At 39.3% G+C, this 22,888-nt stretch overlaps 9 protein-coding genes across 9 annotated transcripts; 5 read left to right on the top strand and 4 right to left on the bottom strand. All coding sequences in view use genetic code 12, as the record gives it.

The window, feature by feature from the left end:
• Positions 1–306: 306 nt before the first annotated feature.
• Positions 307–4,818, bottom strand: KGF56_000908 (DNA-binding protein; the record flags this gene model as incomplete). The annotated part of the gene is made up of 1 exon (XM_049326866.1): positions 307–4,818. The coding sequence occupies one exon, from the start codon at positions 4,816–4,818 to the stop codon at positions 307–309; it is 4,512 nt and encodes a 1,503-aa protein (XP_049182172.1).
• A 500-nt stretch (positions 4,819–5,318) lies between these two features.
• On the bottom strand, positions 5,319–7,271 carry KGF56_000907 (uncharacterized protein; the record flags this gene model as incomplete). The annotated part of the gene is made up of 1 exon (XM_049326865.1): positions 5,319–7,271. One exon carries the CDS (start codon positions 7,269–7,271, stop codon positions 5,319–5,321), a length of 1,953 nt encoding a protein of 650 aa, XP_049182171.1.
• A 254-nt stretch (positions 7,272–7,525) lies between these two features.
• Positions 7,526–9,021, bottom strand: TRP99 (Trp99p; the record flags this gene model as incomplete). The annotated part of the gene is made up of 3 exons (XM_049326864.1): positions 7,526–7,724; positions 7,776–8,017; positions 8,473–9,021. The coding sequence occupies 3 exons, from the start codon at positions 9,019–9,021 to the stop codon at positions 7,526–7,528; spliced, it is 990 nt and encodes a 329-aa protein (XP_049182170.1).
• Positions 9,022–9,622: 601 nt separating this feature from the next.
• Positions 9,623–10,159, top strand: KGF56_000905 (uncharacterized protein; the record flags this gene model as incomplete). The annotated part of the gene is made up of 1 exon (XM_049326863.1): positions 9,623–10,159. The coding sequence occupies one exon, from the start codon at positions 9,623–9,625 to the stop codon at positions 10,157–10,159; it is 537 nt and encodes a 178-aa protein (XP_049182169.1).
• A 537-nt stretch (positions 10,160–10,696) lies between these two features.
• SPT20 (Spt20p) lies at positions 10,697–13,066 on the top strand (the record flags this gene model as incomplete). The annotated part of the gene is made up of 1 exon (XM_049326862.1): positions 10,697–13,066. One exon carries the CDS (start codon positions 10,697–10,699, stop codon positions 13,064–13,066), a length of 2,370 nt encoding a protein of 789 aa, XP_049182168.1.
• Positions 13,067–13,286: 220 nt separating this feature from the next.
• On the bottom strand, positions 13,287–14,921 carry KGF56_000903 (uncharacterized protein; the record flags this gene model as incomplete). Its single annotated transcript, XM_049326861.1, has 1 exon — positions 13,287–14,921. The coding sequence occupies one exon, from the start codon at positions 14,919–14,921 to the stop codon at positions 13,287–13,289; it is 1,635 nt and encodes a 544-aa protein (XP_049182167.1).
• Positions 14,922–15,263: 342 nt separating this feature from the next.
• On the top strand, positions 15,264–15,491 carry KGF56_000902 (uncharacterized protein; the record flags this gene model as incomplete). Its single annotated transcript, XM_049326860.1, has 1 exon — positions 15,264–15,491. The coding sequence occupies one exon, from the start codon at positions 15,264–15,266 to the stop codon at positions 15,489–15,491; it is 228 nt and encodes a 75-aa protein (XP_049182166.1).
• Positions 15,492–16,491: 1,000 nt separating this feature from the next.
• Positions 16,492–21,045, top strand: KOG1 (ubiquitin-binding TORC1 subunit; the record flags this gene model as incomplete). The annotated part of the gene is made up of 1 exon (XM_049326859.1): positions 16,492–21,045. The coding sequence occupies one exon, from the start codon at positions 16,492–16,494 to the stop codon at positions 21,043–21,045; it is 4,554 nt and encodes a 1,517-aa protein (XP_049182165.1).
• Positions 21,046–21,616: 571 nt separating this feature from the next.
• MTM1 (Mtm1p) lies at positions 21,617–22,843 on the top strand (the record flags this gene model as incomplete). Its single annotated transcript, XM_049326858.1, has 1 exon — positions 21,617–22,843. The coding sequence occupies one exon, from the start codon at positions 21,617–21,619 to the stop codon at positions 22,841–22,843; it is 1,227 nt and encodes a 408-aa protein (XP_049182164.1).
• Positions 22,844–22,888: the final 45 nt, after the last annotated feature.

The raw sequence follows: 22,888 nt of genomic DNA, 5'->3' as shown, positions 1-22,888 counted from the left end.
ATGTTTGCTCGAAATAGATCATTTTTTGTTCCATTGATGCATGTTGATTGGGTGAGACAGAGTGAAAGAAAAAGAGAAAGAGACAGGGAGAAAAAGAGAGGGAAGAAGAGGTAAAGGGAGGGTGAGAGAGGGAAAGAGAGGGAAAGAGAGGGAAAGAGAGGGAAAGAGAGGGAAAGAGAGGGAAAGAGGGTAAGAGGGAAAGAGGGAAAGAGGGAAAGAGGGTAAGAGAGGGTTAGAGAGGGAAAGAGGGTAAGAGATAATGTCGGCTCCGGAGTACAACTAGTGGGTTCTTTTATTCACTTTTCGTTATTGATCTCTCAGTTCTCTCAGTTCTCTTAACTTAATCATAAACTTGAGAAGCTGTGTTTCCATTTCGTATGCGTCGTGATTGTTCAATTTGCTCAATTCATTATTTGGAATTTGAGAGAGCAACTGAACTAGCTTCAAGGATCCGATATCATTCAAAACGAAGTTGAAATCTATGGCCGGCTCTGCCGGTGTTGTCAATTCTGCTAGTTCAGATTCAGTTTCTTCTGCCACAACTGATTTGAGAGATGGTGTTGTGCAGGTGGTTTCTTCCAATTTAGTCGCACAAATAGTATTATCTGGTGATACAACAACGGCTCCCGCATTGCTTTCTTCCTTTTTCATCTTGTCAATAACAAGAGGCAAACTCTTTGGAGATGTTGATGCTTTTTGTGTTTCATCAGATGAAATAGTGTCTGTACACTTATTTCTTCCAATCATAGTAGGACATTCACTTTTAAGGTGGGGTTTTGCATCATTGCAAGATTCTCTCTTTTGCTTTTTTGAGGGCAAAGAAGGGTTTTCAACATGATTTGAAGAGCTGCGTTTTCGTTGAAAGCTCTTTTCTTCAAGAGATTGTTTTTGCTCAGATTTCTTAGTTTCATCAAACTCGGAATTCAAATCAGTTAAACTGTCAATTTCAATGGATCCAACAGCTTCTTTCACATTCTGCTTGCTTGACAACAATATCCTGTTGGAGGAGAGTTCTTCCTCTACTTTTTCTGCTTTAATAAAACTGTCATCTTCACAAAAAGTATCCAACTGGCTCTCTTTTCCAGTAATTGAGACTTGAACGTTCGTTTGCGTCAAGTTAACCTGACTTGGTAATTCATCTTCTGCTAGCGTGGCTTCATCACTGGTAGTATCTTCAATGGATCTCTTGTCTTGTAAAGCAAGCTCATTTTCATTACTTATGGAAAACATCGTGTTGCTACTACTGCTGCTGCTGCTGTCGCTGCCGGCTATTGGGGAATTAACCTTGTTAACTAACAGAGAAACCGTGTTTTTTTCTTTGCTGACATCGATGTTATTAAGGTCCTGTTGTGTTGAGGTGCCAATTCCAACATAAACCCGAGGAATAATCGACAACGAGCATGACGGCAAACATCCAGATGTTTCTGGCGATTCATCACTCTTAAGGAACAGTGTGCTTGCTTCAAAATCAGAAGTTCTTGACCCCAAGCTCGCTTCTTTTGACCTCACTTTTGGCGGTGACAGCGATGACTGCTGCTGCTGCTGCTGCTGCTGCTGCAACTTTGTACTAGAACAATCTGAAAACACAAAATCCACATTCATACCTAAAAACCTAGAACACCCAGATGCTAAGTTATCAATAACTTTAGATTTACAGTCTCTATCTATCTGAGTACATTTTTCTTTCAAATATGCTTCCAACAAAAAACAAGCTTCTCGATACTGAACCGGGTCAAGTTTTTTGATTGCATAAAATAGAAGCTCAGTAGTAGTCTCTAATAACGATTCATTAAGAAAATCATATTTGGCCAAAAAGTTCAACATTTCAAACGACGAACCGCTCTTGAGACGATGAATGATAGCATCAACAATAAATTGATTAACTGTATCACAAGGGGAATCCTTGAGCAATAACAAAACGTAGTTTGCCTTATTTGTCTCCCACAATTCGATTTGCAAATTTACTAAACTTTCATGCATTTCTTCTCGGCACGATAAAGAAATGATCGTTTGCATCAACATTTTTGTTATTGTCTCATAGCTACATCTGATAGTTCTGCAAATTTCCCCATATAAATTCATTGTCCTTATTTGCGTATCAATTCTTCCTTGCTCTAAAGTCCTTGCAAGAAAACTGTGAAGTTCGTTGCTGGTGTCTGCCAACTTGAGAAAGTCTGCAATGAAAATAAGGCGTTTAGTTGACTTTAAGGAACGAATGATTAAAGAAAGGATCTCTTCTTGTTCCGTTATTGATAATGATCCTATGGAGCATTTTAGTATGGATAAATACACATTAACATTGCCTTCTGGATCATTTTTGGCATTCGCCCTCCTTACTAATAAGGAGGGTTCAAATGTGTCATTGAGTGTCAAAACAATTTTATAGACCGTTTTGTAGGTGGGATTAGTCCCATCGAGCAATTCCTTTATCACAATCGGAAGATTATCAACAATATCAAATGTAGTTGCAGAGGGAACCTGTTCCCTCTTTATCACTGGACGAATGGCATTCAAAAAAGTTACATAGAAAGCCAATTTCAGATCGAATTGTAAATGCTGCAGCAGGGAAACTAAAATGAGGTTCTGCATCACTACGTCAAAGTGAGCATGTATCCATTTTGAAGGAATAGAATTGATTTCGTTTAGACTTATTTCTTCTTGAGATAGAATCTTCAACTCGTTATAGCATTTGTCATTGGCTGCATTACCTATAGGGGAAACTAATTTCGTCAACACCTGCAATCCCAATTCATTCAGGTACGCGTTTGAAACACCCTTTTTAAAGTAAAAATTAACAAGAATAGATTGGATAACTTTAACCCACAATATATGTAGATATTTTGCGTGTCTAATCATTTTGAGAGACACCATGGGGTATAGTATTCTAAGGAACAAATTGTGGAGCGCATTCGCCACATCTGTGTCCACCATTGATATGTCGAAAATGCAAAACATATGTGTTAATAATTTTATTTTCAATTTCGTAGCCTGGTTTAATGGATTCAGCTCCCTTTTGCGTTTTGGTGAACAAAGCGCAAGCTCCAATTCTTTTTTAATACTCCCCATCTCGTTTTTGCATACATTGAAGCAAACGGCCTTCCAACAATTTATAGCCAACAATCTTGCTGATTGATCTTGAGAATTGAAACAATATCGAGGAATTTCTAACCACTCATTCAAGTATTCCCACTGTTCAAAGGGTGCCTCCCCGTTACCAACTAACATTGTTAAACTCATCCACATGTCCATGGCCAATGTATATTGTTTTACATGTATCAATTCTTTGAGTCTCGAAATAACGCAATCAATCAACTTGAAATGAGTTAAACTCTTTGCATCAGAATGCAAAACAAAAGTGTCGTTCAGTGATAACGATTTTATGGAATCTAAAGCTGTTGAAGTTAATAATTTTTTCACAAAGCTTTGAACACTCAAGTTGTCCAAAAACAACTTGGCTGCTTCTAACAAACATTGAACACCATTCGGCAACCACCTTGAAAACAATGTAGGAGTAATATTACAAAGATTAACCAAAAGAACCTGAAACCAGTAATCAACATGATTTGCCATAAATTTAGGAAAATTAGTCAAGTAATTTCTGATGCACAAAAACTTCTCTGAGAGTAAAGAAACACTGGCAAAAGTATTCAGATTGACAATTGCAAATATCATTCTCTCAATCAACTCATTATTTTCAAAAAGCGCGTTTTTTCGAACGGGATCAAGATTAAATTCCTTGATTAAAGTCAAGTATGGAGAAACCAAATTCTTGGAAATTCGCGGCTGTGTCAACATGTAGCTAGAATGTAGGTATATCCATTCAATGCACTCAATAGACAAGCGATTTGTAAATTCTACCGCAGACATAAAAAAGCTTAGCAATTTCAAGGCTTGGTTTACAGCCCTCACTTGAAAGGGATCATTCTTGGCTAAAGGTGGTGGATTCTCCTTGTCAGTACGCTCATTGAATATCTGGCTTTCCATCTCTTGAATATCCTTTATCGCTTGTTCTGTTAACGCTTCAAGAATTGTCGGTAGCGTGCGTTCGACATTGCTGGTGGTTGTAGTTGTAGTTGTAGTTGTGGAGCTGCTGTTTACACGTGTTGAAGTTTCATTAAAATCTCCATAACGTTGAGTAAAAAGATGTAATAATGTTGAGTTTGAGTTTGACTTGCATATGCCATTGAGTGTAGCATACACTTCGAATCTCAAAGTGAATGACTTTCTAGTCAATACTGATAAGCACCCTTCAACCAATAGAGGCAATTCAGCGGCATTTGTGGTAATCTGCACCACGGTGCCTTGCAACCAAAAACTTGGATTTTGTGGGCCATACGACTTGCTCTTATTAGAGTTTTCCCATAGCTTAGTATTGCTAGGGTCAACAAGCTCTTTAACGGAGTTCAGGTCGCACGGTTTCAAAATGGATCTTTTAGGAGTGAGACACTTATCTGGAGAGCTGGGCGACTCCAGCACCAAGTCGTCCGAAAACATGACGCTTTTCCTTTTTATCATTGAAACTTCATATTTGTCACTTATCAGCAGCAACTCGTCTTTGATCTTGATGGGTGAAGAATTGAGTTCAATTGCACAAGTACGCGGCTCCTGAATTTTCCGACTTTTCTTACTTGATGACCCTGCTGCTGAAACACCACCCTTCTTTTGCAGTAACTCAGATTTGTTGCTTGATGAACTACTCTTGTTTTTGTTTGCCGTTCGTCTCTTACCCGTCGCTGGACTCGCTCTTTTCTTTGGCACCACCGAAGCTGATTTAGCGCTCTTGCACTGTCGCGTAGACGCGACTAAACTCGATGGCATTATTCTTTTTTCTCTCGCCTCACTTGGCCCTAAGCTCTCCTGAAAATAAAAAAATCGACGTAGCGGTAATAACACTCAAGCGATAAAACAAATATAGCTAGCCTTGGCGAATAAAACAAATATAACAGCCTTGTTCCAATCTATGGGACTCAATTCACTTCAAATTCAAAATAACCTGATTAGAACAAATAAAGCAGAAACCCTACCAACAAAAACCATTGACTATTGTTTCAAATCAAGCAAAAAACAACAACTGTCCCCCCCTCACGTAAAGAAAACCTCTGTAGGAAATGTTTTTATTGTAAAGAGAAAAGAGAAAGGGTATAGTAGAAATTAAATCTGCCATTCTACGTGGCATTGAAATACTTTTTTTTTTTTTCTCCTGTTTCTTTACATAGAGAAAAATAAAACACGAAATCTATGTAATATCAATCTACGCGTCGTGAAAGTAGATAAATGCTATTAACAGGTAGATAAATAGGTGTACATCAGCGACTCCTTTACGCAATTTTAATCTTTTTATTCTCCCCTTCTGGTACCTCCTCTTCAATTTTCCTTTTATTCTCCCCTTCTGGCAACTCCTCTTCAATTTTCCTTTTATTCACATTGGCAGTTTTTTGCTGATTAGATAAGTTCTCATTATATGAAAACCAGTTTGTAGTCCTCTGTTTGCGCGACACTTTCCACGAAAGAGAACTTCTTCTCTCATCTGTATCCGCCGTGTTGTCCAAAGCGGTGTTAGTAAGATCTTCAATCTCCTTAAATGCAGCATCTTCGTCTAAGCTCTTCATCGCACTTAAATGCTCTAAACCGCGTGGCACGCGCATTTTCCTCGACACTTGTGGTGTTACATATGTGTTGAAGCTCTTTTTATTCTTATATGGGAAAATATCCTTAAATCTTTCCTCAGTCGCCTTGAGCTCACCAATATCCAACACGTTGTTTGCAAAATATGCCGTTCCTGATTTTTGATCTTTCCCATGAAGTAGCCATCGCCACCATTGTTTTTCACCAATAGCAATTTTTTGAAATAGCGAGCATAATGCGAAATCTATTCTTTTCAAAACCGAAATCGTTTCTCTTTTCATATCCAGAAAAAGCTGACCAAGCGAAGGCGGTAATGTGTCTTCTGTAAGATGCCTCGAGCTGGAAGGCGCATTAACATCAACAAAAAAGCTCTGTTTAGCCTTAAATGTCAATTCTGAGTACAAGTTGGCAACAATATATATCTGTAAAATGTACTGGAGTCGTATTTTGGATAACTCCAACTCTTTGAATAAAAATTCGGCATCCTTTTTTTGACTGCTCTCAACACGGCCCCGGTTTTTGATTTCAAATTTGGATTCATAATAAGTTTCTGGAACAAAAATTCGGCTAGAGAATTTTTGACAAAGATATTTTCGCTCTGCATCGTTTTCTGTTGTTGTTGTTGTTGTTTTGGTGGTGTTGAACTGGTCAGGATATGGAGTGTCTTCGCTGTAATCTAGCTCCTCTTTCAACAACTCCTGCAAAATGGCATAAAGCTTATTTGCAAGCCTGTTGAGTTCATTCAGATTCTGTTTTTTCATATAGTACAAGGGATCGTTGAATATCTTTTGTACTTGAATTATATCGCTTAAAAATACATCTTTAACTGGAAACTGAAATGCTGTTCTGTTTGCAATATGAAAGTATTTGTTGAGACCCGTGGTGTCATCGAAATCCAATAACTGGGTTACAAAAATACGCACACGGCATTGGAAAACATCGTTGTGCGTGTCCTTCTTGTAGGAGTCAATTTTTCCTGCAAACTTGGTCTGCTCAAACCTATCAACAAGAGAGTTTGTAAACAGGAGAATCTGCATTCTTTCCCCCACCTTGTTTGTAAACATTCCATTACTAATAATAACGGGTACTCTCGACTCAACATAAGACCACATCTGCTCTACTTGCTCTGTTGATATCGAAAACAACTGATTCAGGATCGTGGCCAAGCTCTGGAAAAAACTCGACTTGACACATGCATCAATATTGAGCGTTATCCATATAACACAGTCCAAAGTAATTGCAATTTTATCCTGTAATCGACTTGTATCGCTCTCGTTGTTGTCTCCCGAATTTACAAAAGATGTAACAAGTGATGTAAGGAATGTCTGTGACCCACAGGAAACAACAAACTCCTTTATTCTCGAATTGACAGTATCATTAAAAAGCTTAACTGATTTCGGCTCACCAGGTTCACCAGGTTCACCAGCCTCTTTGGTCTCTTTGGCCTTTTCTTCGCCTTGGAAATGGAAATGGAAATCCGTGTCTTCTAGTTGAAAAATGACCTTGATTTTACTCTCATATTTTGATAAAATTCCATTGTCGTACGTAGTTCTTGAGTACTCGGTAGTATCATCGATATTATCCTTTACAACATTTCTGAATAAACTAACCAAGTAATTTACTTTCTTGCTCAATACCTCGTTCATTAAAGAATTATCCTCAAACAAGCAAAAGTATGCATTTCCCACTCTTCTCCAGTTCCTTTTTTTTTATTTATTTTTTTTCCAATACATCTTTGTAAAGGTTCTTTTATTTTTCACTACTACGACTGACTACTTTTTATTCACTACTTTTTAGAGGGGATTTTATGGGAAATTGAAAGGAGTTTCAACCCTTGAACATGAGATCGATCAAGTATGTTGGATGAGCGAAGTCAAGGTATGGGGACAAAGTGTGAAATCTATAAATCAAACTTATTGACCCTAGAGCGTTTTTTATCCGACATCTTTTTCTTGTTAAATTTTTTCCTTTCTTTGAACTCTTCTTCAAGCTTGGCCCATTTAGCTTGGGCGTCTTCGTTTGGTTCTTCAGCAAAGTAGACGGTTGCTTTGATTTCTTCGACTAGTCTTTTAAAACATTCAAATGTGTTTTCGTCTCGGCTACGACTCGTATCGCACTGTATAACCAAGCCTTTGCTCTTTGTCGCATACCGGATTCCTTTGCTTTCAAGTTGTGCCTTGATAGGCGCTGGAATCCAGTAGCAAACACTCGAATCCAACCATTTACCTGGTTCTAATGAAACTGTAGCTTTTGATGAAGTCTTGTTCACCTTTTGTCCTCCTGGACCAGATGACCTACTATACGAGATTTGGAAATGGTGTTTAGGCACCTTATCTGGAGAGAAGTTGGCAAGCCATCGTTTTGCCTTTTCGATTTCTGCTGATGAAAACTCCTCACAAGTGGTAGTATGTACCGCTCGTAAACAACAACTAAACCTCCATGCTATACTTTGCAGAAGACGCATTTCTATCAACAATAGAGAGATGAGGTTGGGCAAAGAAAAACAAAAAACAAAAAGTAGCAAGTCAATTTGGTTGAAAAGGGGAACCACTACAAGGTCATTGATGTAGAGTTATCAGTATAAGGTATTGATGTAGAGCTATTTCGCAAGGCATTACTGTAGAAAAGGATACTGCAAAGGTTTCTAAGAGGAGGTAGATGATAACACTTTTAGTTTTGTTGCTACTCGCGTGTATTGGTGACAGTCTATGTCGCTAGATAGTGTCGATGACGCTAGACAGTGTCTATGTCGCTAGATAGTGTCGATGACGCTAGACAGTGTCGATGACGCTAGGCAGTGTGCTCCACTATCTCGCTCCGCTCGATAGTGTCGATGTATATTCATACTTGCTCCAAGACCTTTGAAGCATCTGATACATCCACAGAAGTGTTATCTGGCTCAACAAAAGTTTGAGTAATTTTGCCGTCTTTCACGATTAATGCATATCTCTTTGATCTTTCGTTACCAAAGATCTTGGTTGCATCAAAAAGCAAATCGAGATCTTTTGTAAATGCTCCTGTAGGGTCAGCAATAAAGCGGATAATTTCTGATCCAGTTGCTGACTTCAACAAAGCTTCCCTCCAAGCATTAGTCACAAACGGGTCGTTTACCGCAATTACAAAAACTTGCTGGATACCTTTGTTTTTGAAAGAGGTAAGATTATTGATGTATCCTGGAATATGACTTTTGGAACAACCAGGACTAAATGCGCCTGGTACTCCAACAATAATAGACAGTCCTGAAGATGTTTCCTCAGCTAAGTTAATATCGTTACCTGGTGAATTCTCAAATACTTTGGTTGCGGGAATTCTAGAGCCTATAGAGGCATATGTGCGAATTGATGATGTAAAGAGTTTTACAACTGAAGGCTGATAGGATCTAAGTAATTGGTGCATGGCGTAAGCTGATAAAGAAACAGAAACAAGTGTAATGTCAAATTGCTTTTCATTGGGGGGGGAAAGAGCTTTTCACCAAGAGAGAGTTAGAGAACAAGAGTACACCAAAAGAGAGTGCACCGAAAAAGAACCTACTTTGTCGGATTCGATCTTGATAATTAGCCAGCAACACTATCGAGCAGAGCGAGATAGTGTTGTAACAAGCTATAAACTGCTCGATAGTGTTGTAACAAGCTATAAACTGTTGCCCACTATCTTCCTCTCCTCGATAGTGGGCAGCTCAATAGACATAGTCATAAAAATGTCTTACTTCTATATAGAAATGCCTTACTTCTATGTCGCTAGACTGTGTGTGTGCTCCACTATCTTGCTATGCTCGATAGTGTCGAATTTAACTTGAACCCCCCCCCCCTTTCCGCCCCCCATCGCTAGTTCCCTGGGGCGAATGGGTAGCGCACTTCAGTGTCATTTTTTCGGTTGAAAAAAGATTATTTGTGCGACTTGACACCATTACTCCAAGTGAAATATTAAAAACAATTCAGGGCATCTTCCTTTTATATCAATATCAGTAATTAAAGGGAACAACTTTTGATATTAATCTATGAATATCGTACAAGAGCTGGCTTCTTCAAGAGATGAAGCATTGAAGTTATATACAAATGCATTAAATTCCAATGTCATAAGTCGGTATGATCCTGCATTTAAGCAGCTTTTATGTTACACATCTCACTGTGTGATCTACAAATTCAACGATGAAAGTGATGAATGGGTGAAAACAGACTTTCAAGGAGCATTGGCCTTGTATGCTCGTGATCAGCTATCTAAGTCAAGTCTTCAGAGGATAGAATCTTTACAAGATTTGCAGACCATTTTATGTTTTGGGCTTATTCTATTAAACCGAAATAATCCAGATTGTTTCTCATTAGGACTAGTGCCGAACGAAATAAGTAGGTTGTGTTCATATTCAGATGATTTTGCTGTACATGAAATGGATGTCGAGTTGAACGATAATCTAATTATTGTACGAAATTTATTAGGCGATATCTACGGATTATGGGTTTTCAACGAGGCTGATCGGTTGGTGCTTCTAGAAACGATAAAGCTTTGTCTTAATAGTAGCTCCCCTGACTCTCAATGAGATAGATATAGATGAAAAAAAAAAGAGAAGAGACATTGTGAGATCTTTGATATCTTTTGAAAACTACGGCTAGATGTGGAAACAAGTACGCTAAAATCATGGCATGATGAGCTTTTGCTCGTCATGGCAAAGAAATCGGCCTGATTTAAAAAAAAAAAATTGATTTTTATCCTCCACTATCGAGCAGAGAGCGATCTCTGCTCGATAGTGTCCATGCTAGTGTGCTCCACTATCTCGCTCTGCTCGATAGTGTTGAGGTTTTCTCTTGGTAACTTTTGTAGAAAGACATAAACTCTTCAATACATGGTGCACTTTTTACAAGAGAGAGCCAACGAAAAAAAAAAAACCCCATGGAAAGTACATCAGTATAAAGTTTAAGATAACAGTTGTTCATATATATAGATATATCGATACTGTGCCAGGACACAGTTGAAACTCAAACAGTATTCAGTTTGTCCAAAGAAAAAGTTTTAGAATTAGGAACCGCAAACAGTATTTCCTCACCAGTGACTATCAGAGAAACTAAACCCATTATATATGCAAACATCTAAACCAAATACCTTCCAACAGCACACATACCAAACTCAACAGCAGCAACAGCAGCAATTGACGGTGCAACAGTTGAAGCAGAAAATTAATTTGAAAACTTATCATTTTGCTTCAACCTCGGAAGAAATCTTAAGAAAGTATGCGAAATATCCAGCATCGTTAAGCTTGCATATTTTTGAGAACCACTACAGGTTCAACAACTCACAGGACTCACAGATAATACCGAAGAATTCACCAATGATGAAGAATTTTATGAATCACGTTCTAAGGGAAGAAGTTCCTGTTGAGATGAGTGAGTTGTTGAAAGATTTTTTAATCAAATCATATGACGGGTGTTTGATTCTACAAGTGTATGATCACAGAAATATGGTGAAAACGGCTGCTTTCATGAATAGGGGGAATTCGCCTGTCAAAAATGTCAAGAACGAACCTGTTATTGTGTCCAAACCTAGAACGTATCGTACTTTACTCAAGCCAACGCCGCTTTCTATATACTACGATTTACTTTACCACACGGATTCGGCCTTAACAAAATTCACCGATGCCTTGTCATTGCAGATGGAGTCAGAAATCTTGACTTTAACCAATAGAAAATTGGATTTGTCTGTTAAGGTAAATCCTTACCAGTATGAGCACTTGAAGCCCGATACTAATGATGAGTACTATGAGTCTTCTGGCAAAGCTGATACTGTGGACCATAAATATCGAGATGAAGCGGTGCCATACGTGCATAGACCCCCCACTAATGTGCCTATTCGAAAGATTCATCAGGACGAAATGGTTTTACACAAATCTTCAGAGTATGAGGAGTTGATGCTTTTACTCTCTGACAAGAATAGACGAGTCGACGAGTCTCAAGATAAAAAGTTGGTGGTTGTAGTTCCATCCTCGATCCCAAGCACCTCAACCGCTCAGTCTACAACACAAACTCCTTCCACCAAATCAACTAGCAAAGAAAACTCTGTTGGTATTGAAAGTAAAAACAAGAAAAATGATAAAGCACCAGGAGGAGGCGGAGCTACCACTGGTACAACAGCAACAACAATAGCAGCAGCAGGATCAGCAACAACAGCAACAACAGCAACAACAGCCCAAGTTGCTGTGACTCTGAATCATGTTAGGGCTACTGGTCAGTTTATGAGATTGAGGTTAATTGAAGAGATTCGAAAAAAGCGAGAAGCAGAAAAGACACAACAGGAGGCAAAAATTCATGCACAAGCATCTGCAGTGCAAAATGAGGTAATTGCACCAACCACTGCAGTAAAACCAGAACAGTCGTTGCAAGCCAGTATACCAAACCTCAACGATGCTGCTTCCCAGCAAACACAGGTGAAAAGGCAAGCGTCGCCTACATCGCAAGTTCAAGTGCCAGCCACCAAGCGTGCAAAGAAAGAGACCAAAAAGCAAGCTCAAAGCCATCCCGCTTTACAAAACCCGACTGTGCAGGCACAATCTCCTCATTTCAACAATGGAATAACAGTATCGAGCTCGAGCTCACAACTCCCTTCTGCTAATAATACCCCGATGATGGGTAATCAAGGCGTACCTGTAGCAATGACCAAGGCAAGATTGAACCAGATTTCAACACCAAACACTCCCAGCTTAGGTATGGGACAAGGTCCTTTGCAACCTACACAACAGATGTACCAGAATCAAGGAAACAACTTGGACCAACAACAGCAAGTGCAATTGCAACTACAAGCGCAACAACAGCAACAGCAACAACTTCAAACACAGCAACAGCAACAGCAACAACAACAACAACAGCAACAACAACAACAACAACAACAACAACAACAACAACAACGACAACAATTACAAACGCAACAACAGTCCAACTTAACTTTACAGCAGCAGCAACATCAACAAATTTTCCAAAACTCATTATCACCAGAAGAACAGCAAATGTACAAGCAAATTCAACAGAAGATGAGCGCTTTGGCTATGATGGGCCAGACAGGTGTAGCGCCCAACGGTCAGCATTTGACGCCACAACACAAGCAGCAAGCATTACAGCAAGTCAAGGTCTTACAACAACAATTATTGCAAAAGTTTCCTCTTTACTTTCAAAGACTTAAGCAGTTTCAAATTTTTCAGCAGAAACAAAAGTTGCAACAGCAAAAGTCCGCTGCTATGTTTGGTGCTAGTGGAAATATTCCTCCAAATGCACAGCCTACTGGGAACTCGATTCTTTCTCCACAACAACAACAACAACAGCAGCAGCAGCAGATGGCTCTCAATCCTGACTCATCAGCAGGCAAACATATTAACTTAAACCAAAAGGTGACTCCTTCAACTACACAACCACTGGAACCAAAGAAGAAAAGAGCTTATAAAAAGAAAAACGTACAAAGTTAATGACTCGAGAATAATAAAGACGAGTTCGTGATAACAAATATAACTATATACCTACATAAAGAAAAGTAGAAGAAAACAAGCAGAAATAGATAGTAAGAATTAAAAAATAACATGTCAAAGCAAAAAAAAAAAAAAAAAAAAAGAACCCGCTAATCAAATAAACCACTGCTTTTGAATCCCACAAAACGAAGACGTCAACGGTCGCCGCCAATACTCCTCTTCAAGTATCATCTTTTGAAGAAATATGTGAGCCATAAATTCCAAGTGCCGTGACTGTGGCGCAAACGTAGAATAGCCCTTTTCCCACCTCTTTCAAGACCGTATCAAGCTTGGATTTTTCTGTATTTGCCTTCTTAAGTGGTGGTGGCTTTATATCATCCATTGTACTATTATCATTGATATGTTGTTTATCATAATCAGCTTCTGTTCGTTCCGAATTAGAATTTTTATAGTAGACCTTTTCTGCATGTATATCGGCATAAGATCTCTTTTTGGAACTGGGAGTCCTAATAGGAGATTCAATGTGGCACCTTACAATCTCGTATTCAGAATCAAGGTACAACACAGAAGAGACGGGGTTTGCTGTATCTGATTGGTCGTCATCGGTATCTTCTCCAATGAATTTGCTTGATGTAAATGTATTTCTCTTTCTTTTTACTGGGGTAGTAGCAGTGAAACTTGAGTCTGAAGCATCTGACGAAAGGGAGTCATCTTCGGCTTGAGAGGAGCTCCAGTGAGCTGAGAGCTCGTGTTCACATTCGCATTCTGAGTCAATATCTTTGGTTTGCTGCTGCTTCCTAGTATCTTCATTGGCAAGGACTGAATTGTTATCGTCTTCGCTGCTGCACCAAGGGATAGTGTGATGTGTATGCAAATTGTACTCACTGGGAGCCTCATCGGAACTGTTAGCCTCATTGGAACTGTTAGCCTCATTGGAACTGTTAGCCTCATTGGAACTGTTGGCCTCATCGGAACTGTTGGCCTCATCGGAACTGTTAACCTCATCGGAACTGTTAGCCTCATTGGAACTGTTCGCCTCGTCTTCGCTTGGGGTTTCTTCGTGAGGCAGATGACGAATAAGGTCATTATTTTCAGAATCTGACCACAAGGTCTCATCGACAAACCCAAAGCTTTCTTCGTCGTTGTCACTAATGTTGATACTCAATATTTCACTAGCCTCCATCTCCGGACAACAAGAATTGATCAGATCATCTGTTGAAGCAATGTCACCCAATTCATCAATAGTGACCATCTCTTCTTCCTCTTCCTCCTCCTCTTCCTCCTCTTCTTCTTCCTCCTCCTCTTCCTCCTCTTCTTCTTCCTCCTCTTCTTCTTCCTCCTCCTCTTTCTCCTCCTGTTCTTCTTCGTTACTCTTTTTCTCTTCTTGTTCTTCGCGGGACACTGTCATTGAGTTATTAGTTGGACTTGCGCTTTTGTCGATTGGAATTAGCTTCAAAACGTTATTTTCAATGTCCACCTCAAATTGCATACCCAATTCTGGATTTCCAAAGCATTCAAGAGAGATGCTTTTGTGACCCGAGTTATCTTTCAACACGCGCTTGATAAGCAGCGAGGGCTGTGATATGATGAATGCCAATTTATCTCCATTCTGTAAGGGGTAAGGGTACTCCTTGGTGATAACCTGGTCATTAACAATAGTTCCAAAAGTTGAGGTATCCCATATTGAAAACCTGCCATTGTGATACTTAATCGCCGCATGCTGTTTTGATAAATGGTTATTCCTAAAATAGAAATTATTCAACAAAGGTGCCCTATCTTGATTCTTAGTTGATGACCTTCTAATATCAACCGAGTCTCCATCTTGGAACACAACCACACGTTCGTTTGAAATCATCCTCTTTTTTTTTTTTTTGGCAATTACTCAAACCCGTGTGCAAGTGTTTCCTATTGAAAGCCAATTAAAAAAGAAAGAAAAAGTATTGAGAGATCTTCAAAGTCAATCAATGCTCTATAAATCAAAAAAAGGAGAGAGTAGCATTCTCTATGTGCAATAGTGCAATAATACCGCCCTTATCTATGAGCGCTATCTAAGCTCCCTTTTTGTTTTAGCGCATTCAAAACGCTACCAATCGCGCGCGCTTATCTTACCCAAGCATTGTTAAGTGCGATATGGAGAAGCATGACAGGATAATGGGGAAGGCCAATTGACAAGACAAAAAGAATAGACAAGACGATAATGACAGACAAGATGACAAGACAACAAGACGACAAGATGACAAGACAACAAGACGACAAGACAACAAGACAACAAGACAACAAGATGACAAGACAACAAGACGACAAGGATAGACAACAACGATCAATGTACATTGATCTACTGCCTTCTACTGCCTTTTACTACCTTCTATTGCGTGAGAGTTACTTAAATAATGTCTTGCCAAAAGTATTAAGTATGTCGCATTGAAAGCCTCTATGATGTATTTTTTTTTATACTTTTCCTAGATGACAAGGAGGTTACAAAACGATACTACTTGAGAGTCGATTACTGATACAGGTAGAATTGTAACTCAAGAACAACCACAAGAGCCACTATTTCTTTCGAAAGCTCTATTACTCTGCTTTATTACTCTGATTTATTACTTTCTTCTATTTAATATCCTTCGCCTTTGGCTCCTCTAGTCTCTGCTATTTAATATCCTTTGACTAGAGGAGCCGAAGTCGCCTTCGGCTCCTATATACAGATATTTCGGTTTTAATGCAGTACTCTCAATACCTATTTTTTGGTTTACTGATAAAACTTTTTTGCTTACTGATTTCTTTTGTTCCAAATAAACTTTTTTATTTCTTTTATTTAGGTACATCGTAATACGGAGATGGCAGAAGTAACTCTGAAACAGCAGTGATAGAGGACAGAGACTTTACAAAGCAAATTCCGCTTATACTCATTCTTCCCCAACCTCTCAACCTCTCAACCTCTCAACCTCTCAACCTCTTTTCCATCTTTTCCCAATCTCTTCCCATCTTTCCCATCTTTTCCTTTTCTATTCCTTTTCTATCTCATTTCTATCCCATTTCTCTTCCTTCTCTTCTTCTCTTCCTTCTATTCTTCTATTCTTCTCTTCCTTTTCTATCCCATTTCTCTTCCTTCTCTTCTTCTCTTCCTTCTCTTCCTTCTCTTCCTTCTCTTCCTTCTATTCTTCTATTCTTCTATTCTTCTCTTCCTTCGTTTCTTTTTGGTAGCACAAATCAAAATTTCATAGTCAGTTGAAAAATTATATTTTCAATATTTCAATACTTTTCCAATCAACTTGACCTTCATTCAAAAGCACTATATTTCAAACATTGACAGAGAGAAGAGGAAGCCATAGAAAGAAACGGGTAGCAAAGGGAACTGACAAAAAAAAGACAACGGGGCTCTTGCAGTGTTGAGGCAAAAAAAAACAACCCTCCATTAGTGGTTCAAAATGACAGTTACATCTCACACTTTATTTACACCACAAATAAGCATCGATAATAAACGACCGAATTATCCCTTGAATGACAAAATGAGACACGGATTTGATGACGACTACAACTCTGAGAAGTTCTTGAGCTCATTGGCCAACATTTTTTACCTATACTTTGATGATAAGCGTAACATCACCAATGGGAACCCGCTTACAGAGGAGATGAAGGCTAGTCCCAAGCTTTTCAAAAATTATCAGCCGATATACGATTGGAAGGTCATGAAGGAACGTCAGAAAACAATTAGCGCGGTTCTTGTTCTCTGCTTGAATTTGGGAGTCGATCCTCCAGATGTAATGAAAACATATCCCTGTGCAAAATTCGAAGCGTGGTGTGATCCAACTACTTTCACAGATACAAAGAAGGCAATTGAAAATATCGGTAAAAATTTACAAACGCAATACGAGACATTATCCTTAAGAACCAGATATAAGCAATCGTTGGACCCTTGTGTCGAGGATGTAAAGAGGTTTTGTAATACACTACGAAGAAATGCTAAAGATGAACGAATACTTTTCCATTACAATGGTCATGGGGTTCCTCAACCTACTTTAAGTGGGGAAATATGGGTTTTCAATCGAGGTTACACCCAGTATATCCCAATATCCTTGTATGACTTGCAGACATGGCTTGGAGCACCTGTCATTTTTGTTTATGACTGTAGCAGCGCTGGAAATATAGTGCACAACTTTAAGAAATTTGTTCAGAAGCGAATAGACGATGATAACGAAGGAAACCATGACACAAGTGCCCCATCCCCTACTTCAGCTTATTTGGACTGCATACAGTTAGCTGCATGTAAAAGCAATGAGCTATTACCAATGAGCCCAGATTTACCAGCTGACTTATTCACTTGTTGTTTGACTTGCCCAATCGATATCAGTGTGAAATGGTTCATAATGCAGAGCTCGCTAAAAAAGAATTACTATGACTCGCTACCTCGGAACCTGGTGGGGCACGTAATTATACCAGGAAAGTTGACCGATAGAAGAACCCCTTTGGGAGAATTGAACTGGATTTTTACAGCCATTACAGATACCATTGCATGGACATCCTTGTCGAGACCAATCTTCAAGCGCTTATTCCGTCAAGATTTAATGGTTGCAGCATTATTTCGAAATTTCTTACTTGCAAAGAGAATAATGCCGCATTTGAATTGTAATCCAATTAGTGACCCTCCTTTACCAGATGCAGTGAAATTTCATGCAATGTGGGACTCCTGGGATTTGGCAATTGATCAAGTACTTTCTCAACTTCTTAAAACGGCTCAAGAAGAAAATGCTGTTGCGGCAGCTGTTCAAACCACCTCATTACAAATTCTGCTGCTGCAACAACAACATCATCAACAACAACCACAACTACATCAGCAGCAGCAACAACAACAACAACAACTACATCAACAGCAGCAGCAGCATCATAATCATAACCACCATCAGCAACATCAGCAACAAGCTCTAACTAATGGTACCACCACTACTTCAAACGGATCTGTAAATACCGGTACCCCAACAGTTTCTTCATCGATTGTGCAAACTTCACAAAACATTGGTAATTATCAGCATTCAACGTTTTTTGAACAACAACTTACAGCTTTTGAAATTTGGCTAAAATATGCTGGGCCTTCGACTAAAGAACCTCCGGAGCAGTTGCCCATTGTTTTGCAGGTACTTTTATCTCAAGTTCACAGATTAAGAGCACTCATTTTGCTATCAAAGTTTCTAGATTTGGGTCCCTGGGGCGTTTATCTTTCGTTATCTATTGGCATTTTTCCCTATGTGCTAAAGCTCCTACAAAGCCCAGCTCAAGAACTAAAACCTGTTTTGATATTTATATGGGCAAGAATCATGGCAATTGATTACAAAGGAACACAACAAGAGCTTTGCAAGGAAAAAGGGTACAATTACTTTTACATGATTTTAAATTCTTCATCGTCCAATCAGGGATCACTTGGTGCTGGCGGTGCTGCCAATGGTGGTGCTGGTGGTACTGCTACTGGGAGTCATGCGAGCGGTTCAAGTCCTATGCTTATCAATGACGACCACAAGGCCATGAGTGCTTTTATTTTGACGTTATTTATAAAAGATTTCAAGAACGGTCAAAGACTTTGCTTCTCGACTGAAATTGTGAGCAATTGCATCAAGTACATTCTGACTAGTGAAAACCCTTTGTTACGCCAGTGGTGTAGCTTATTGTTATCGCAATTGTGGAACAAGTATCCAGATGGCAAATGGGTAGCCTATAAGGATGGTTATATAAATGAGTTAATGGGATTCATAAACGATCCTATCTCCGAGGTGAGAACTTCAATAATAGTGGCATTAACAAAATTCCTTTCTGATGGTACAAATCAGAGTTCCTTTCAGCAGCAACTGCTATCACTGCATGTACAAGCAAATGGCGGTACTGTAGAGGCAAGAAAGGATGAAATGAGGCAGCAAGACTTGAAGATTGCAAATGTAATGTTGGGATTATTGGGCGATGGTTCTCCCATGGTGCGCAAGGAATTGATCACTTTTATCAATAAATTCATTCAAACATATTCTAGATTTTTTATAATTGTTGCATTTAGTCAGCTTGAAGAGGAGATTGTGCTTTTGGATGATCCCAATTTTCTCAATGATTTTAGGAAACGTTCTCCTACATATGGATCTATATTCAGTTCAATTTGGAAAGCGTTGCTTATTCTTTCGGAGGATCCTCATTGTGAAGTCAAGCAACTAGCCGAGATATTGATTGACTTTGTTATGTTCAAGTTGAATGAGAGTGAGTTGGCGCCGCTCGTGAAGGATATGCAAAGCTTCCTACTAAGCAAATCAGCTACTAATATTAGTGACAGCTTTCGACCCGGACGGCCTGTGGTAAAGAAACCTTTGGGAGGAGAAAAGAGACAGGCCTCGAGCGCTTCGGTGATCAATAGAAAAAATAACTTGCGCATAGATGGTACTCTGTTAACCACAGCGAGAGCTGCTTCTGTAAATGGACAACAATCTGATAGCAATTCTTTTTTGGATGCTGAGTCAATTACTTCCAAGATAAAGAATTTTTCAATATCAAAGCTTTTTAAAAGTCTCCAAATAAGTGATGATACTGACATAAAAAGCTTTACTCGGATATTACATTCTGGACCAATGCAAACCAGTTATGCGGCCGAGTATATACCAAAATCTGTATTTTTCAAAGAGCGAGACTTTTCTGAGCCTCCAGCTATACCTGATGAATCTGGATTTTTTGAATATAGTTGTGAATATTTCCAAGAGCCCCAGATGTCCAAAAATGAAGTAGATGAGCCAGGCTCGAAAGAGTATATCAAGAGATTATGGAGAAGGAACAGGAACGAGGCCATTATACAGGAAACGCAGCCACTTAAGGAAATGGCGTTGCGCGGAGAATGGGACAAGGATGTCAAAGTTTTGAATAACGGGTCGCAACCTAAGTGCTTTAAGTTCACTCAATTTGAAAAGATCTTAGTAGCCAGTGACGAAAAAGATAATCTCACAGTCTGGGACTGGGAGGCATGTAAAGTAGTCAAGAAGTTTTCCAATGGTAACCCATTTGGAACAAAAATTACTGATATAAAATTTTTGAATGAAGATGACCTTCCACTTTTATTGACTGGGTCGTCCGATGGGGTTATTAAGATTTACAAGAATTTCCACACCAATGAAAATGACCACGAAGATGATGAAGATGAAGAAAATGGTACTAATGGCAATTGCTCCAACCTAGGCGTCCCTGGAAGCAATTATTATGATTTGGACAAGATTGAATTGGCAACAGGCTGGCGTGCGTTGACTGATTTGTTACTCACAGCTAAGAGTTCTGGTTTGGTTTCTGAATGGCAGCAATCAAGAGGCTCTTTACTTGTAAGTGGTGATGTCAAAGTGATTAGAATCTGGGATGCTCCACGTGAATTGTGTGTACTGGATATACCAGCAAGGTCATCTTCTTCAATCACAGCATTGACATCGGACCAGGTTGCAGGTAATATCTTTATTGCGGGATTTGATGATGGCAGCATCCGAGTATATGATAGACGGTTAGACGCGAGGGAGTCTATGGTCAAGATATGGAAGCTGCCCAGGCAACCAGGTGGTCAAGCTGAACAATTAATAGGTTACGGCTCGATACGTAATGTTCACATGCAAAGAGGCGGATTTAGAGAACTTGCTAGTGGCTCTTCAGACGGATACGTCAATCTATGGGATATTAGGTTAAACGATCCAGTTTTGACCTTTACTACGCCTGATAGACAAATCAGGTGCATGGATATTCACGAACATGCACCCATATTAGCAACGGGCTCCAAACTAGTCGATGTTTGGTCAACTGCGGGCGATGAGCTCACCCACTTGAGGAATTCTATCTTTGATAGCAAGTATTTGACTTCGAGACGAGGAATAAACTACCTATCAAATTGCGCATTCCACCCACATAGAATGATGCTTGCTACCAATTACACTCAAGATGCCAATATTAGCATTTATAACTGTACAGATGTGGTAGTAGAATATTGACATTTTCGCACAATTCTCCGACACTATCGAGCAGAGCGAGATTGTGGAGGAACACTTTGTAGCTGCCACCGACACTATAGAACAGAGCGAGATAGTGGAGCAACACTTTGTAGCTGCCACCGACACTTTGTAGCTGCCGCCGACACTTTGTAGCTTATTACTCTTGCTATACTCTTGATACACTCTTGCTATACTCCTCACTATCGAGCAGAGCAATATAGTGGAGCAACACTTTGTAGCTTATTACAGCACAATCTCGTTCTGCTCGATAGTGCAGTACCCCTTCTATACTCTTCTTCTAGAATCTTTGACGAAATTTTTCAGGGTGTCAAAACGCCGCAGAAGAAAAAACAAGGCATCGTGAAAAATTAGAAGTAAATCCGTCCCGTCGCCAAGGTCTGTGGAATGGAGATATAAGAGACCTGTTCCAAATAAATAGAAAAAAGTATATATAAGAAAAGGACACACTGTTTTAATTGTGATTTTCGTATCTTGAGTTTCCAGTTCCAAGACTCACATTTATCAAAAAGACTCTGGCATTGGATCGGACCCTTTTTTTTCTTCTCCCTTTATGTCACTATCATCAGATATAACAGAGATTATAGAAGAAACGAGAGACTTGAACTTTCAAAGTCATCGACTTGGAATTTCCACCAACACAACAGCTACAGCCACAGCAACGAGATCTCAACCTAAAGATCTGAAAATGGCTTATAGCGGGGAGAAAATATCAGTGACACAACGAATGATCAGTGCGTGTTCGGGGAGTCTAATAACATCATTAGTAGTAACGCCCTTTGATGTAATAAGAATAAGAATACAGCAACAAGGGATACTACCGCAAGGTGACCAATGTTGTCAGAATGTATTTGCTCAGAATTCCCCCAGCTCGAGTATATCATCACTTTCGTCGGCAAGGTCATCCTTGTCTTCATCGACACCGGAGTTGTTTTGGGTCCACAATAACTACTGCAATCCCGGTACTGAAAACTGTATGCGGATTACTTCAACTTTTCAAGGTTTTGCCACTGTAAGTAAGCATGAAGGTGTACGCACATTATGGCGTGGTTTGTCCCTTACTTTGCTAATGGCTATACCTTCTAATATAATATATTTCACCGGGTATGAGTATATTCGAGACCATTCTCCCTTTGGCAACTACTCATTCAATCCATTACTATGTGGTGCATTGGCAAGATGCATGTCGGCCACATTCGTTGCGCCTGCCGAATTAATCAAGACTAAATTACAGTCGATTCCTGCGGATTCAAGAAACTCCTCAAAGGTCATGCATCATCTTTTGAAAGACTCCTTCAGTTTGGTTAAGAGAGATGGTATAGCTACGCTATTTAAGGGTTTGGGGATAACACTTTGTAGAGATGTTCCGTTTTCAGGAATTTATTGGTCCTCTTACGAGTTTTTTAAAAGCAAATTTGCTAACATGTTGAATGCGGATTTCAACAACACTGAAACTGGTGGGTCAGATGATTGGAAAGTTTTTGCAACCTCATTTTTATCTGGGTCCATATCTGGTGTGATTGCAGCATTTTTCACCAACCCCTTTGACGTAGGTAAGACAAGGTTGCAGATAACTATGGACGATGACTTAGGTAAGATTGCCCATCGCAAGACTAATATGTTTAAGTCGTTAGCTAACATTTATAAACAAGAAGGAATTGGAGCATTGTATGCTGGTTTTGGACCTCGAGTTATGAAAATTGCTCCGGCTTGCGCTATTATGATATCATCATACGAAGTAGGAAAGAAGTTTTTTAAGAATGGTAATGCTCGTGAATAGATTAACTTTTGCTTACAGAAATTTTATAGATATTAAAGAATAACT

This window comes from Candida oxycetoniae (genome assembly GCF_023343755.2).
Source record: "Candida oxycetoniae strain CBS 10844 chromosome Unknown scaffold5, whole genome shotgun sequence".
NCBI classification, from domain to species: Eukaryota; Fungi; Ascomycota; class Pichiomycetes; order Serinales; family Debaryomycetaceae; genus Lodderomyces; species Lodderomyces oxycetoniae.
This window is presented reverse-complemented; position numbering and strand designations above follow the sequence as displayed.